At 40.7% G+C, this 17,397-nt stretch overlaps 1 protein-coding gene across 1 annotated transcript in view; it reads right to left on the minus strand.

Annotated features, from left to right (window-relative positions):
* LOC136864385 (nephrin-like) overlaps positions 1 to 17,397 on the minus strand; it is a 426,801-nt gene that overhangs the window by 25,867 nt on the left and 383,537 nt on the right. The window contains exon 10 of the mRNA XM_067141320.2: positions 8,432 to 8,728. Coding sequence (XP_066997421.2) covers positions 8,432 to 8,728 — 297 coding nt within the window. The remainder of the gene's footprint in view (positions 1 to 8,431; positions 8,729 to 17,397) is intronic.

Genomic DNA, 17,397 nt, shown 5'->3' on the forward strand with positions numbered 1-17,397 from the left:
CTCGAGCTCCCACTCACATTTGTTTTGAGGTGAACTTATTTTCTCAAACTATTCTTCGTTTATGTAATGTAAAGTGTTCTTCTCTAAGTCACCTCTGTAGTATGGGATTAGCCCTTGCGTTAGCGGCCCAGAGCCAGATTAGGTTTTAAAAAAACAAAGTGTATTAGGAGTGCAAGATCGCCTCCTCTCAAATTGTTATTTTAGAGGTCATGTAATCAACCTTCTTTTCATGTAATAGACCTCTGTAGGTTGGGTATTTTACCCCTGTGAATACGTCCTTAGAGGACAGCTTGAAGGTAGAGTTTGGTGTGGCCTTTGAGAGGCTTAAATTTTAAGAGCGGATCGCTCTTCTGGAAAATGGAGTGTCATATGCCTCGTGGAGGTTTTTCTGTGTAATTCGGAGCCAGGGGCTCCTAGGGATGAATGGGGTTTTCTGCCCCTCTGTTAAAACTTGTGTTTGTGGTAAAACTGAGCTGATCGCAGAAGTCAGGGCGTGAAGCCCAAAACCTGTAAATATTGTATCTCCCCTTGTTTTGCTACATTGTACCTGCCATGTCTGTTATTGATGGGTTTTTGAAAAGAAAATATAACCTAGTTAAATTTTAAATTAATTTTACATTAACTTTGATTCCGTAGTTTGAAACCCATTCACGCCCGCACCTTCTTACGCCTCTACCTACCGCTAAAACACGGTAACAATAAAGTCAAGGTACGTAGAATTCAAGGTAGGGATCACGAGAGAGGTGCGCAGTAGCAAAGCAGAGTTGTGACGTCACGCAGGACCCTCACGTTGAATCTGCCCTGAATGAGGTAGAGGTAGTTCGAATAAGAATCGCTGTGCTCGCAGAAGCTAGGTGCTAATAATACACGATAGTAATATATATGTAGTGTATCAAAAACCGTGTGTTTATTTTATGTGATGAAATGTAAAAATCAGTAGTAGTGTACACTTTTCAGTATGGTTTGTCATGCGAGTGCAGGCTGTACAAAACATAGCAGGCACGAGAAGAAACGAAACATACACTTTCATGTATTCCCTAAAGCCACTGACCTAAATAAATGGTGACAAAAGTAATCAAGACATTATAGAAAGCTATCATTCTCAGCTTCGAGGGTTCGGAAGACTTTATGACCATCCTCTTCCGACAGCTGTGACGCAAAAGCTGAAATCATTGCTTCTCAGCCTCAATGCTTCCGAGGCGATAAGACATTCCAACTGTTCTCCGGAAGATTATGAAACATTACGTCCAAATATGTTTCATGCTACTGATGAACTCGATCAAAACTCTGATATCGGGGGGCAACGCGTCCGCCTGTTACCCGGCGTCCACGGGTTCGATTCCCGGCCGGGTCAGGGGTTTTCAATTGTAAATGACTAATATCCCTGGCCTGGGGACTGGGTGTCTGTGTCGTCCTTAACCTTCTTTTCCTCACATCCAACACTCTACACTTCCACAATTACATTTATCGGCAGGTTCCTATCATATGGTGAACGTAGTGGCAAAAGATCTACAGAGGTCGCCGCCACGAAAAAATATCGTAAAAAAAAAAAAAAGGCCAGCATTGAACCCACAACATCCAACTCTTTACTGGAGGATGAGCAAGGGTTCGCAAAAGCCCTTCAAGAGCTAGTAAAACAGCTCGAGGACAGTCCAAAAACCAAGGATCGTGATGAGTTGCTTGAAGAATTCACTGGCCATGTAGCTTGTAGGGTAAAGAAGAAGAACCTCGATATAGAAAACAGGTCAACATACAAGGGGTGGAAATTAGATTTTAGAAACGTCTAAAGACAGTTTGATGCATCTTACAGAGAGATGGCACACCGCAGTAGTGCAGATGGGAAGACAATTCAAATTTTACCACGGGAAAGAACTGAAAGAGGGTTTTAACATCATCACAAATCTTACGGATATCCTGAAGAAGAAATTCCGCGAAATTTATGAGCTTACAAGTTGCTTCGTGAGAAGCCGTTCTTTTATTCGAATGGACGCTTTAAACAAAAGTAAGACATTCAAGAGACCGGCTTTCAGTTAATACAGTACCGATAAAAAAGATGAAAAGCAAAGAAAATCCACTGATGCTATAGATACGTGTTTTTTTCTATTGGCTTTACGTCGCACCGACACAGATAAGTTTTATGGCGACCATGGGGCAGGAAAGGGCTAGGACTGGGAAGGAAGCGACCGTGGCCTTACTTAAGGTATAGCCCCTGCATTTGCCTGCTGTGAAAATGGTAAACAACGGAAAACCATCTTCAGTGCTGCCGACAGTGGGAATCGAACTCTCTATCTCCCGAATACTGGATACTGCCCGCACTTAAGTGACTGCAGCTATCGAGCTCCGTGATATTCTTTTTTTAAAAAAAAAAATAGAGCGTTATTCTTTGTGTATAACACACCTGTTGTTGTTTATGAATGGCACTTGGAGGAGAACCTTTGCTGTACTGTTTGTGTTGTGGGAAGTTTCCTAACATTTGCTGTTTGTGTTGTTGACATTGTATATAGTTTCCCAATATTACTTGTAACAACGGGCATATTTCTTGCAGTCATCAAGCTTTAATGTTCGAGTCTGTAACTATTAGAGCCTCCTTGTTATTGTTATCATAGGTAACATGAACATATGGAATGGATGGCCATTCCGCTGCAATCACAGTCCTAGCATTGTTACAAACTTTTATGATCGAAATACTTCAGAAACGCAGCTTGATTCACACTGTATTTGATCTCCTATTATTACTCTACTGTAACAGTGAAGTGGAATGCCTTTTCTGAGGTGATGTTAAAATATCAATGAAGTTCTCTTATCTCTAATTTGTGGCCAAAACAGAATAGCTCACAGCTGTGTATGAGCCTACCTCATACAGAAGACAAGGCACTGAGGGTTCACGATGACGTCATCGACGGCCAAACGTGGCGGGGAGACCTGAGCGTGATCCCTACCTCTTACTCTACCTACCGTGTCATAAAGCATACCGTTCCCGAAGGACGTACCGTTAATGCGGAGAATTACTGTTCATTTATGCAAACGAACCTGGTAGCAGCTCTAAGAAGAAGACGAGGACACTTCCTGAATAACCCGCCCATCATTCTGCATGACAATGCAAGGCCGCATGCAGCAGGAGCTGTGACTGAGTTTTTCAATCGCTGGGGCTGGGAAGTGCTTTACCAACCCACTCATTCTCCATATCATAGTACCTGCGACTACGATTTCATCCCTAAAATTAAAACGCCACTTTGAGGGGTCCACTTCCGCACAGTGGATTACATTCTTCAGGCCACCGACCACTCCGTCCGCGACCTCCAGAGATTAGGTGCTCTCAACATCATGCAGCGGCTTCCACATCGCTGCGAACGAGTGCTACACAATGGCGGTGATTACTTTGAAGGCCTGTAAAATGCCGAACGTTGTAAGTATGCTATGTACCTAAATAAAAAATAGTTTCCACTACTAAAATTCAACCCATGTATTTACCTTTACTTGTTTCATATACACGGAAGGACACCGTCTAAGTCACTGAGGACAGCCTAAAAGAATGAAAGTAAGCTAATTACATGTTTAATGATTCATATATCAACACATTCTTTTATCAGTCGTGTGTTTGCTGTGAATTGCTGTCTGATGACAAATAACCTTGCCGTCACTGAACTACGTAACAAAATTTATGTGTTTTCATGTAGTTTTTAGGATAAGATAAGAATGATAAGAATGAAAATCAATAATCAATAATAAACAGGGCAGTAAAATTCTGGAAGTTAGCTTACCACAAGAACTTAATGATGAGCTGTAAGTTAAAGATGTGGGAAAGCAAAAGTTTTAAAGATGCCTTTTTTTTTTTTTTTTACAAATGCTGTCTCAAACAATTATGTGGGCTCTGCTGAATGAAATGATGTATAATTTATTATGATACGCCACGAGTAAACATTTTAAAGAAATATTTTAGAATATTAATGCACAAGTGAGAAATGTTACAACTTCGTGAATGCTTCTCTTTGAAGTTACCTATTTCTGTAACCTTTTGATATGGAAGTCTGTGATTATCACCAATCTGTTCCAGAATTATGTGTGAAGAAGTTTCTGGCACTGTCATAACAAACACTCAGATGATTCTGACTACGGACCAGGCTGATTTTAGGTGCTGACATGGGGAAAATGTGTGAGTAAACATTGTGTCATTTGAAGTCATTTTCTGAAAATTGACACATTTTTCACATTTACGACCCATTATCTCATGAATAATACAAACTAAGGAGATCATTTCTTTCAGATAGTTATTTTTATACTTTAATGCAGTTACTCAACTAGAAAAAAGTATTTCCCTTGATTGGTTTCTTGTTTAGAGCAGTTTCTAATGGCTTTCTTTTGATAAAGTATGGAACATTTAAAGATAAATAAATATACAGCCGTATACTCAATCAACTTCATTCTAGTTCAATACCTAGAGGAATATTGTAGGTATCAGTGCTAAAAATTTCAAACCTTTAACCTTAACAGTTCGTGCGATATTGGGATACCTATTCTGTCAAATTAACTTTGTTACGGCAGGGATTTCCCACGCACTTTAAGGGACATAAAACATAATATTTACAATACTAATTTTTAATTTAATTATTTAAATAACGTTTAAATGGTTAAGGAACATGTTTCATCTATCTTGTAGAAAAGTTTTAAGACTAGGAACAAAGGACAAGGACAAAAACATATTAAAAATAATTCAGACTACCGAATGCGTCAGTTAAAATCATCACGTCAACAAGATGAGCTCAATATCATTTTACTGGAACTAATCATTGTGCTCCATATCACCAAGTTTCTACCGACGCATCGGCAAACTGTATGTCAACACAGTATCATCACGTTAAGAAGGACTCTTATCACCTAATTTATTGAACCATCTCATGTGTTCAATATTTTAATTTTAACTTTTAAGTGTATTCAAGTATTGTGCTGAGAACATTCCAGCATATTCTTCAACATTTTAACTGACGCATTCGGTAGTCCGAATTATTTTTAAGACGTTTTTGTCCTTGTCTATTGTTCTTAGTCTTGAAACCTTTCGGCTGATGATGTCTACAAGATAGATAAAACATGTTCCGTCATTTTTTGAATGTTATTTAAGTAAATATAAGAAAAATAGTATTGTAAATGTGGAACATTTGACCATACATTTTAAGTATACGTATAACAATAGGGGTTTATAGTGAAATTCATTTTATCTCCCTTAAGGGGCGTAGTAGCTGAAATTGTACCTGGTTAATAACGAATGATGATGACTGTACCTATTTAGTTTCGGCTAGCTCATAAGATTGTAGATTGACCTCTGAAATGCTTAAGAGATGGCACTAATAATGCACATAACTGTGACTCATTCACTCACTCACTTATCAGAATAGGATAGAGCACTCCCACTCCATTGTTCCGGATCGCCTGAAACTCGGAAGATATTGCGATTCATTTATTCGATACATGCATTAAATTAATCTCCTTACAATTATTTGTCTATTGCAACATTAAATTATACTTTAAGCAAATAATATATTCCACAAATTATTATCATTTTTTCTTTCCTTTTTTAACTTCCTTTTCTTTCCTAGATGCAGTACAATTCTACATTTTCAAGGACAAACACGTATCTTGCTCTTCACTCCTTTAGTTACTGCACAGGGAGAGTTGGTCGTGCAGTTAGGGGCGCGCGGCTGTGAGCTTGCATCTAGGCGAAAATTGGTTTCGAACCCCACTGTCGGCAGCCCTGAAAATGGCTTTCCGTGGTTTCCCATTGTCACACCAGGCAAATGCTGGGGCTGTAACTTATTTAAGGCCAAGGCCGCTTCCTTCCCACTCCTAGGCATTTCCTATCCTTTCGTCGCCATAAGATCTATCTGTGTCGGTGCGACGTAAAACAAATAACAAAAAAGTGCATTTTTCAGTTTCTTTTTCTTTTTTTAATATTGGTACTAATTAATTATGCCATTATTCTAGGTGTTATGACCCTCCGTGGCTCAGACGGCAGCGCGCCGGCCTCTCACCGCTGGATACCGTGGTTCAAATCCCGGTCACTCCATGTGAGATTCGTTCTGGACAAAGCGGAGGCGGAACAGGTTTTTCTCCGGGTACTCCGGTTTTACCTGTCATCTTTCATTCCAGCAACATTCTCCATTCTCATTTCATAGCATCTATCACTCATTAATATAAATCACTTTGGGAGTGGCGACCCCATCGTAATAACAGCCTATATCTGATTCATTCATTACATCCCTGACCGGGTCAAAGACTGGAAAACAGGTTGTAGGTTTTCATTTTCATTTTCTAGGTGTAATCCATTCTTTGCTCAATTGCATAAATTTATTTCTCTATTGCTTTGTTTTATATTCACTACCCAACTACTTAACTCTAAATGCACCAGTTTTCCTACATAATCTCAATAGCACTTCTTCCATCACTTCTCCTCAAAATAAAGAATGAATTGCTTTATATCGTCCCTGTTCTTCCAAAACGGCGAATGTTACAATGCTCTTCCTATCCATTATTTCCCTTAAGACTGGTCACGCCTTTCAGCCACATATTGAAATTCGGGCCATCAGAACAATGTTCGTCGAGTTCATTTTCCTATGCGAGTGTGTAAAGGAAAATGAACCTTACTGTACCATACTGAATGAATGTATGTTTGCATGAAATTTACCCACTCCTAGAGTGTGATGTATTTAAGGTTCATTTTCCTTTACACACGCGCATAGGAAAATGAACTCAACGAAAATTGTTCCGATGGACGGCATATCAATATATAGCTGGAAGGCGTGACCAGTCTTAAGGGAAATAATGGATAGGAAGAACATTGTCACATTCGCCGTTTTTGCAGAACAGGGACGATATTATCATTTAGACTTTCACGACCTGTGTTAATGGGGATATATAAAAATAACAATAAAAGGGAGAAAAATAATGACAATCATTCTGATGTAATCATTTGGGGATTATGCCCGGTAATAAAGATAATACAACTCTTCGAACCAACTAAGGACAGCTTGCCTAAATTGCAACAACCAAATATCTACAGAGCTCCATATGCCTGTGGCGAGGTTTATATTGGGCAGACTTCGAGAACGATTTGTTCTCGCATTAAGCAACATTATAAGCGTATCAGACCAAACCACCCTGATAAACCAGGTGTTGCTGATCATGCTCTAACACCTGGACATAATGACATGTTCCAAGGAGTGGCTGTTCTTGCCCATAAAAACAATATCGCTCCAGAATTATGTGGTAGGTGGTTGAAATACGTAAACACATAGATAATTTCAACCGCGATACAGGCTACAATATCAGTGAATTATGGCTACCTGTTATCAGAACCATCAGAAAGTGATACTTTACTGCTGTCTAGCATGGGGCTAAAATGGCGTCCCTGTTACATCGCAGGGCACCATTTTGAGTTCTTTGTTGCTTTCTCTTAGCAACCATCGATGCGCTGTATTTCCGTTTTCTGGTTTCTCCTGATGAAGTAAAGCAAGGTACCTTTCGAAACGCGCGTTCAGTGTGTTTATTTACTTTATTACAAGGTATAATCCCTAAATTATTACATCATGAATGACTTTCGTCCGCCTTTGTATCGTAACGGTTAGTGTTATTAGCTGCCGTCCTCGGGGGCCCGGGTTCGATTCCCGGTACTGCCAGAAATTTAAAACTGGCAGGAGGGCTGGTATGTGGTTGATATGGTACAAGCAGCCCACCTCCAATGGGGGTGTGCCTGAAAAGAGCTGCACCACCTCGGGATGAGGACACGAATTAGGCCGGCCCCGTGGTGTAGGGGTTGCGTGCCTGCCTCTTACCTGGAGGCCCCGGGTTCGATTCCCGGCCAGGTCACGGATTTTTACCTGGACCTGAGGGCTGGTTCGAGTTCCACTCAGCTTACGTGATTAGAATTGAGGAGCTATCTGACGGTGAGATGGCGGCCCCGGTCTAGAAAGCCAAGAATAACGGCCGAGAGGATTCGTCGTGCTGACCACACAACACCTCGTAATCTGCAAGCCTTCCGGCTGAGCAGCGGTCGCTTGGTAGGCCAAGGCCCTTCAAGGGCTGTAGTGCCATGGGGTTTGGTTTAGTTTGGTTTGGTTTGAATGACTTTCATTATGTTTCTCTCTTTGACTTTTATTCTTATATATATCCACATTACCCCTCACACCACACTTATTCCGTCTCAATTTGAAAGCATTTCCGTCCTTATTGACATATTTTGGATAATTTCACAGAATTCAGATAATGTTCTTTTAGTCTCACATTCTAAAATAGTCATCTGTTTCTCAACATCCTTCACCCTAATCGTTATTTTATTCTAAGTTTCTTATCTTGGTTCTGAATCACTTTACCCCAGAAGTCTCCCGTTAAGCACTCGGTAATAAACTCAAAATAATTTACTCACAATCTGTGTAGTACTCACCTGCAGGTACAATGTGGAAGACGCACGGTGCATCCTGGGATCCCAGCTCATTTCTACCCCAACAGAGTAGGGTACCATAGTCCCTTTCGGACTGTGGCTTGTAACTGGCGATACTACTGCCACCGCCGGGAGCCGAACTCACACTCTTCACCTCCAGAGTCTGTACGGCGGAATTATTGAAGAACCATCGGAAGAGAGTAGCAGGAGGATTGGCATCGACTTCACAGACCACTTGTATCTCCTCGAGACGAGCTGCTCCGTAAACCTTCTGCTGCTTCTCGCTGCACACTGGCTCGTCTAAGAACAAGAATATAAGGAAGTGAGAGAAGAATAGGGGTGAACTCGGCATGTAGAGACATGGGCTTAATTTTAGCCTGCAATAAAGGAACTTCACAACTGCAAAACAAATCATCTCTACTGTCACAATGATTTACTGTTTACATGCGAAAAAGACAGTTCTCAATCACCGTGGCATCTTGTATAGCCGCTATCTTGTGTCCGCCATCTTGCGCAAGATGGCGGATGTGAGGTTAGGGTCGCGCTCTTAGCCAGCGTGAGGAGGAGACCTCTCCCGAGAGCGTGTGGAGGAGGTGGCGGATGAGGCCTCTGCGGTGGGCCTGTGGAGGTGGAGGCGCCAGAACCCGTGACTTTATCTACTAATGTTCAATATTTATACCCAAACAAAATTACAAATTTGACTGCAAACTTCAGTATTTTGCGTCATACACCGCCCTTTCATTGGATTAAGTGTTTCTAAGGTAGAAAACATTTCAGCTGATTTTTCTTTTCTCTGGCTGATTCTTTGGTATATATTCAGTAGTGTAGTTATACGGAAATGATAATTTTTTTGGAGTACCACAGCAAGATCCGCGCTGAATGATTTCAATCCTAGAAGTAGTGTGACAAGTATGATGGAAAAACTTGGGTAGGGCACGCTGAAGACTAGAAGGGAACGAACACGGTTATGTGCCATGTATGATGCCTTTATGAATAAGCCAGTTTGGGGTGAGATGAACAGTCGACTAGAAAAGCCCTGTTACATAAGTAGGATAGATCATCGGCATAAAGGCCACAGAAAACTAACTAGGTATGGTAAATATTCCCTCGGAAATCGGGGACCATATTTTTGGAATTCACTACCTGCAGCTGTCTTAGACCCTTTTCCCAAAAGTGTAAGATGCTTCAAGAATAGACACCAGCATTCTGTAATTTGTGCGTAAAATTCTATGTGATGGTGTCATATTTTAATGTAACGCTCAATCCACAGTAAATAGTAGCATTAAGGTACTAAGGCATCTGTATTATTCACAGTATATGTGAATTTTTATACGAACGTGTTGTATTTACAATGGTAGCATTATATTTAGTGTAAATATTTTGAAATGTTTAAGATACGTGCGAATTTATATATGACGGAGTTGTAATATTATAAATAGGGAAGAGACACAAATAATGAAATTCAGAAAAGGAGGAAATTTGGCGAACACTGATAGATTCACTTGCGGGGAAGAAGTACTAGAAATAGTCAAAAGCTACAAGTACCTAGAACTCACACTGCAAGTGACAGGACATGCCTTTTCCAAGCACATTGAATACAGAGCTGTAAGAGCAATAAAGGCCACTTCCGAGATAAAGAATCTGAATCTACTATCCGTCACAACAGCCCTGAGGCTATTTGACAAAAAGATTGCTCCCATTGCGTCATACGGCATACAGCTTATATGGAACTACCTCACATACTCGCATCTGAAGCGATTAGAGGGAATTAAAACAGCCTACCTGAAAAGAATGTTCTGCGTCTCAAAATACACACACACAAAAAAAAGTAACGAATATCCTGGCAGACACAATCTTCTTTATAGAAGACCTGATGAAAGCTCATAATCTGATACCAACACAACAAAGCACCAGATTCCTAGAAGACAGGCGACAGAAAGCGAAGGATTCCTCACCACTCCAGTGAAGACAAGCAACGAATGGATAAAGGCCAACTACCAACTGCGCCATTTATATACGAGAGTGGCAGCCCACGGACTAAACCAAGGGATACCACAGCCCCACCGACAGATATCAGTGCACCATATGTGGAGGACCATGTAAAACGTATCATATCATTGAGTGCAAAGACAGGACAATGACTTTGTCACACTATGCAAATGATGCTAATTACATTTAATTAATTAATACCTTGTACACAATGTGTTTAATAAATTATGACCGAGCTCGATAGCTGCAGTCGCTTAAGTGCGGCCAGTATCCAGTATTCGGGTGATAGTAGGTTCGAAACCCACTATCGGCAGCCCTGAAGATGGTTTTCCGTGGTTTCCCATTTTCACACCAGGCGAATGCTGGGTCTGTACCTTAATTAAGGCCACGGCCGCTTCCTTCCCACTCCTAGCCCTTTCCTGTCCCATCGTCGCCATAAGACACCTATCTGTGTCGATGTGACGTAAAGCAACTAGCAAAAATAATAATGATAATAATAATAAATAAATTATGTATATAAATTTGCTTCATTATCATATTGCTGTAAGTGATCATTGCCACCAGAATATTTCCCAATTGTGATGTTTCTGTTAATAATAATAATAATAATAATAAAAGCACAGAGAGTAGCCCCCGAAACACAAATCTCGCATTGGCGACCTGGAAGTATCAAGGACCCATTAAGTAAAAATGCCACAATGTTGCGAGAATTTCATTATCGTGCATGTTACAACATATCTGTGTGTTAATGCTTCCGCGCATAAACACTCGCGTTCCCACGCCGAAGTACGATAAACAGCCTCACACCACCACTACACCGTCACCGTATTTCCTGGTTCTCACTATGTAGTCCGTGTTGAAGCTCCGGGTATTTCGTCCATCGGACCGCAATAATGGTAATCTCGAAGCTTCACTCCACAAAACCGATTTCCTTGCTCCCGGTCCAGATACGGCGGTCCAAACACCATCTGATTCGCCGAGCTACGTAAAATGGGGCTTATGTGCCGCTTCTCTTCCTAAATATCACCGTCGCTGGATCTCTGTGCGCAATGATCCAATTTAACACCTGTCGGATAGTAGCTATCTACTGTGCCCTATTTGTGACAGTTTCATGTTTCAGAGTTCTGCGATTTCCGTCGGTCAAAAGTTTAGGTCACAGAGAACGTGCACCATTGGCAAATTTACCATTAAGCTTTCTCTTTCACAGGAAGAATTCTACTGTTAACTTTGGCCTACTTTCCTACACTGGAATCGCCATGCCACTGAGGTGGAAGCCCACTTATAGAAGTCCGATAGCCCTGTATCTCATGCCATCTCCTTGTCATCTGGTTCTCGTACGTCCTGGAGCATATGCAGCGTGTATCAGAACTAAGACGACGAAAATAATCAGGGATGCTCTTCGCGTTATGTTGAGAAAAATGGTGCAATCGGATTGGCGGAAGAATATGTTAGTTTGTTACTTCTGGGCGCGGGGCCGATGACCTTACATGTTAGGCCTCTTTAACACCTTGAGTGCCACGTGAGACGAACGTTGACTCACAGAGCTTAATGCCATTCCGGCCGCGTGAGTCCGCTGTGGACTCACGCGCACTCTCCAAGTCTCCGACCCCGTGGTGCCATACTGTCATCACACTTGACATGTAAACGTATGTTAAATGAAAGTAGGTGGCCAGTACGTCATGAATCTATTCTTGGCCTGTTCATTTGTGAATCTGATGTGACACCACGTAGCCTGTACGTCACTGTAATATATCAACCAAAATAAATAAATTATGACGACATTATTTTTGTTTTCAGATCGTGTCATGTGTACAAATAACAAAAGCTTGTACTGTACAGTGTACTCATTGTTCATTGTCTCATATCAGGGTTTATAGACGAATTGAAAACATAGGACATGAAACTTTCTAGAAAAAATATTTGTAACTTTGTCTCATTCGCAATCACACCGCAAATTGGTACACTTTTTGCATATGAATTTAAAGTATAACAAATGAGACTTTCTGAAGAAATATAATTCAAACTGTGTTTCACAATCACACTACAAATTAGTGCCCTTTGAAGAAACAGCCCAAACAGAAGAAATTTTCACAGGCTGGTCATTTGAACTTAGACTGTACAGTCTTTCTCATGGCATATTGCCTTCTTGATTCCCGATGGATCTCTTCATAACAGTTACTGCATCTCCGTTTTCCCTGCCGGCTTACATCCTCCAGTCGGTGGTGTAATACCTGCTTCTTTGGTACTTGTGGGGGAGTGTGAAGATCTTTGATACCGGTACCTGTTAACTGTTCAAAAATGTCCTCTTTGAACTGGGTACCAGATATACTCTCATACCCAAGTTGATTGGAAATATAGATGGCATTTACTGTACTTGTGCTGATCAATATCTGTATAGCTATTTTTCTGTATCATTTTACTTCCCGTCTCAGGGAATTACTATAGCTCTTTTTATGATCTGAGAAATCAATGTACGGTTTGCATGTGTTATACTCTATAACACTCCGTGGTTTTTGCACTTCACCATCCCTTCCTCTGAATAGTGACCATCTCACCAGTTTGTTTAGTTGTCAAAATTAACACGTCTCTTTTATCATGCCATTTCTGAACAACCATACCAGTGTTACTTTCACGGGCTATTGTCTCTTCTCTTGCTAACTTCCTTTTAGAAACATCGGTTGGATTATACTCCCGATTAGATTTAAATGTTCCAAAGATATGGGTATTATTCTTTAGTAGTTCAAGAGCTAATGAGACAGATGTATACCAGCATGTCAGGAAGGTGAGAACTGTGCTAGAGTACGTGGTGACACAATGTTACGACTACAATTTTGGCCCAAGATGACTAAAAGGTACATTTCTGAAATGAGATGCAATATTTTATACTCTATAGTAAGAAAAAAAGAATGGCCTGGATGGATTTATTTTTTACTGTATATGTGGCACTTAAGGTATTAAACAACAAGCATCATTAGCAGCAACTTCCGGGAGCGCGATTCAAATTGACGAACTTGCCGTATTTGCTATGCCAGAGAGCCAGACGCTGCCTGTTGCTGCGCGTCAGAGGAGGGAAGGAAAGGGAAGGGAGGGAAGGTGGCAAGTGGGAGACAGAGATAATGCTTGCTATGAATGCAAATGTTTCTCGTCCGTTTCGCATCGTCGCTTGCAAGACCTAGAAGCCAGTCCACAGTTTGTTCTGGAGAAACTGATTACTATGCAAGCCCCGTAGGAAGAGGACATGAAAGGGTATCAAGAATACAGACAGCTTTCCAGGTCGTACGCCACACACCACATATCCTGAACAGAATCCAAAGATTGTGAACTGTGCATCGAAGTAGAGAGGGTACAGTGAAAATCTGATGTAATCGACCCTTTTGAGCATACTGTTTCCTTCGTTCAGTATTTCATTACTTTTACAATGTTGAGAGTGAGGAATATACAATCGTAGGAAGGCTGTGTTTCATCTTCTGTGGAATGGAGGAGGAAGTTTCAAGCATTTGTTTGGTATTTTTTGCCAAGGTAACGCGATGTACAGATTGAAAGGACTGTGTAAGAAATGTACAGAGTGACAACGTGATATTCTTGCAGTTTAATATTAATGGATTAGTTAATTCGTAATAAAAACCATGTGGATTAAAGGTTCATCGTTATATGTAGCATTATTTTTGGCTTGCGCTACAGTTTCTAAATCAGGATCACAAAGTGTACAGTGTTCCATAAAATGCACTTTAGTGGTGTGTTTACATGTATCCCCGTTTTTATATTACATTTATTAATATTTCTAGCAATGCGCCGTAGGGACTATGATGTAAAATTAGTTATGTAGTTCGTAAATAAAAGTGTCTGCACTTTTCTATAAATTTTCTTTCAGGTAAAATATATCGCTCATCATTTATGAAATATAAGTGGCGAAAGGTGAGGAAAAACAGATATTATTCGTTATCTTGCACTATATATTATTGTTCGTTTATAGATTTTTGGTTAGGGTTGACATGCATTTAAAATGGTAACTGTAACCTTTGTGAGGTGCTTTTGATAACTGTCAGAGACCTTTGCAAGACTGTTTTTATAGGTAGAGCACGATATTATGAAGATAAAGTTGGATTGCAAGGGGACAAATTGGGGAAAATATTCATTTATTGGACGAGGGGTAAGGGATTGGAGTGAATTATCAAGGGAAATGTTCAACAAATTTCCAAGTTTTATGAAATTTTTTATGAAAAAGCAAGATAAAAAATTGATAGTGTATCTGCCACCTGGACGACGGCCCTAAATGCAGATCATTGATTGATTGATTGATTGATTGATTGATTGATTGATTGATTGATTGATTGATTGATTGATTGATTGATTGATTGATTGATTGATTGATTGATTGATTGATTGATTGATTGATTGAGTGTGTTAAATGATAAGGAACGTTACTGCCACAAACAGACGAGAGGAAAAACGATCTGTTGCATTCATCGACTGACAAGTGCAACGAACTGTGGATATTGCCTTTAACAGGCAAAGATAATCCTGTGCAAGTAGAACAAGGAAACCTGTGCATACGCGTGGAGTATTATCTCTGTCTGCCTCACACACTCCACTTCCCACTTCCCCTCCCTCCCCTTCTCTTCCATGAAGCACGGCAGTGGCTTGTGCTCTGGCATACCAAATACGGAGAGTTCGTCAATTTGAATCGCGCGTTCGGATTTAACCTCATTTTCCAGAAAATAAACATTTCGATTGCACCATCGTTCTTGAAATATCACGAAGAGCATCCCTGACTTATTTTGTCGGTATAGTTCTGATACATTCTGTATCGTTCACAAAAGTCAACTGTCGTACTAAATTACCAACAAACATTTTCTTTTTTACCTGAGCCTCATCCCGTGCCTTACAGGGTTGGCGGTAACTTCTATCACTTTCATCCACCAGGTGTTCCAGTTTCGTTTCCCCACACACTCCTCCTCTCGTCGCTGCACTTGACAGTATCACCGCGGTCACATTTATTGAATTTTCTTCCCTAGGCATCGACTTTTACTGTTCCTCTGATGTGTTTATCTCTTATTTTATCCTCTCTGGATACCCCACACATCCAGCGTAACACCCGCATTCCTGCCATGTCTAACTGCTTTTCTTGGGCCTTAGTAATGGCGATACGAACATGGAAAGAGGGAAGGTGTTACCTTCTAGATGGCCCGCCTCCCCCTTCAGGGTAGGAATGAAACCTTGCTTAATATTAAAATGAAATGATGGGACGTTGTCGGTTGCTGAGTAGACGTCGGCATACAAGTGGCCACGGTTGGTCCGTAGTCCGACAGCTCTACACTCCGATCGAGTAGACGAGCAGTTGCTACGACTCTATCGTGTTCCTACGCCTCTGGATTCGGGAGACGGGGAGGGGCTGGTCCCCACCGTTGGCTGTCCTGAGAATAGTTTCCCGTGGTTTTCCATTCTCCTGCACTAAAGTGAATGCCGGAACAGTTCCTAGTATAGCCACAGCCGCCAAACCCCCCTCCCCCCCCCCCCCGCAGCACCTTCTCCGAACATATCTTTCACCGTATCCACTCTGCCTGGTCCGGCTCCATGGCTAAATGATTAGCGTGCTGGCCTTTGGTCACAGGGGTCCTAGGTTCGATTCTCGGCAGGGTCGGGAATTTTAACCATCTTAGGTTTATTTCGCTGGCATGGGGCTGGGTGTATGTGTCGTCTTCATCATCATTTCATCCTCATCACAATGCGTAGGTCGCCTAGAGTCAAATCAAAAACCTGCACCTGACGAGCCGAGCATGTCCTCGGACACTCCTGGCACTAAAAGCCATACGTCATTTCATTTAACTCTGCTGGCTTGAGAAACTGTGTCAGGTATGGAATAAAAACTATATAGTAGTAGTACCTAAAATGAAACGAAGGATGGACACTATTGCTCGTATTATTATATCTTGGCGAATGATTATCAGCAAAATTAAAAAAGAGACAGATAAAACAATGTATTGAAATAACAATGAACTTAATTTGTGTGATTTAAACCGTTCTCAAAAACCTTGTGTGTAAATATATCATTCACCGTTACCGCATCCCAACGATGGAACCTCCTACCAGTGGATGTCCGAAGCATGTCAAGCAGTTCAGGTTTTAAAAATGCCTGTGTCGAAATATCAAGAAAACATGAATAAATCATATAGTTGTGACTTAAACACACCTTATGCTCCTTGTTTGCCATTAGTTGCCTTTTCTCTTCGCAGATCATTCTTCCTCTTCTTCGTACTGTTCCTTCTATTCACCTCTAAACTGAAGGCGATATTTCGGTATCTTATTGATGTTACTCGTATGTATATTTTTGGAACGTTATTTTAATTACAACATCTAGTATTTCATGTTTTTATGTTTTTTGTGTAGGTACAATGTGTTTTATGCACATGGTATGATTTTAATTTTGTATAATTTAAGATAATTCTACCTTAATATCACTTAGTTTAATTATTTTATTGATAATATTACAGTTATTATTGCTAACATAATTCCTTCCTTGATCATACTGTTACCATTTATTGCATCATTTAAAAGTACTGTTCATTATTACGACTCTTCTGGGCTAAGACTAATTAGGTGTGAACGGGAGTACACCCCTAACATATTTCTGTGAATTTATTAAAAGCCGCCACAATCCTCTATGTGTAACTAGTTCTGCGGCCTCGTTCATTTCTATAACTCTTATCTTTAAAATATTAGAAACTGAGTCTAACCATGGTCGTCTTGGTCTCCCTCTACTTCTCTAACCTATCATCCTCCATTCCCCTCATATGACACCAGGATGCCGGTTTATGCGTACAGCTTCATCCATCGATTTCATTCCCAACTTTGCTTTTATCTCCTCATTCTGAGTACTCTCCTTCCACTGTTCTCACTTGTTTGTAGTAGGAATCATTCTCTGTACTTTCATGTCTGTTAATTCTAACTTATGAATAAGATATCCTGAGTCCACCCAGCTT

Source organism: Anabrus simplex, chromosome 1, assembly GCF_040414725.1.
Source record: "Anabrus simplex isolate iqAnaSimp1 chromosome 1, ASM4041472v1, whole genome shotgun sequence".
NCBI lineage: Eukaryota > Metazoa > Arthropoda > Insecta > Orthoptera > Tettigoniidae > Anabrus > Anabrus simplex.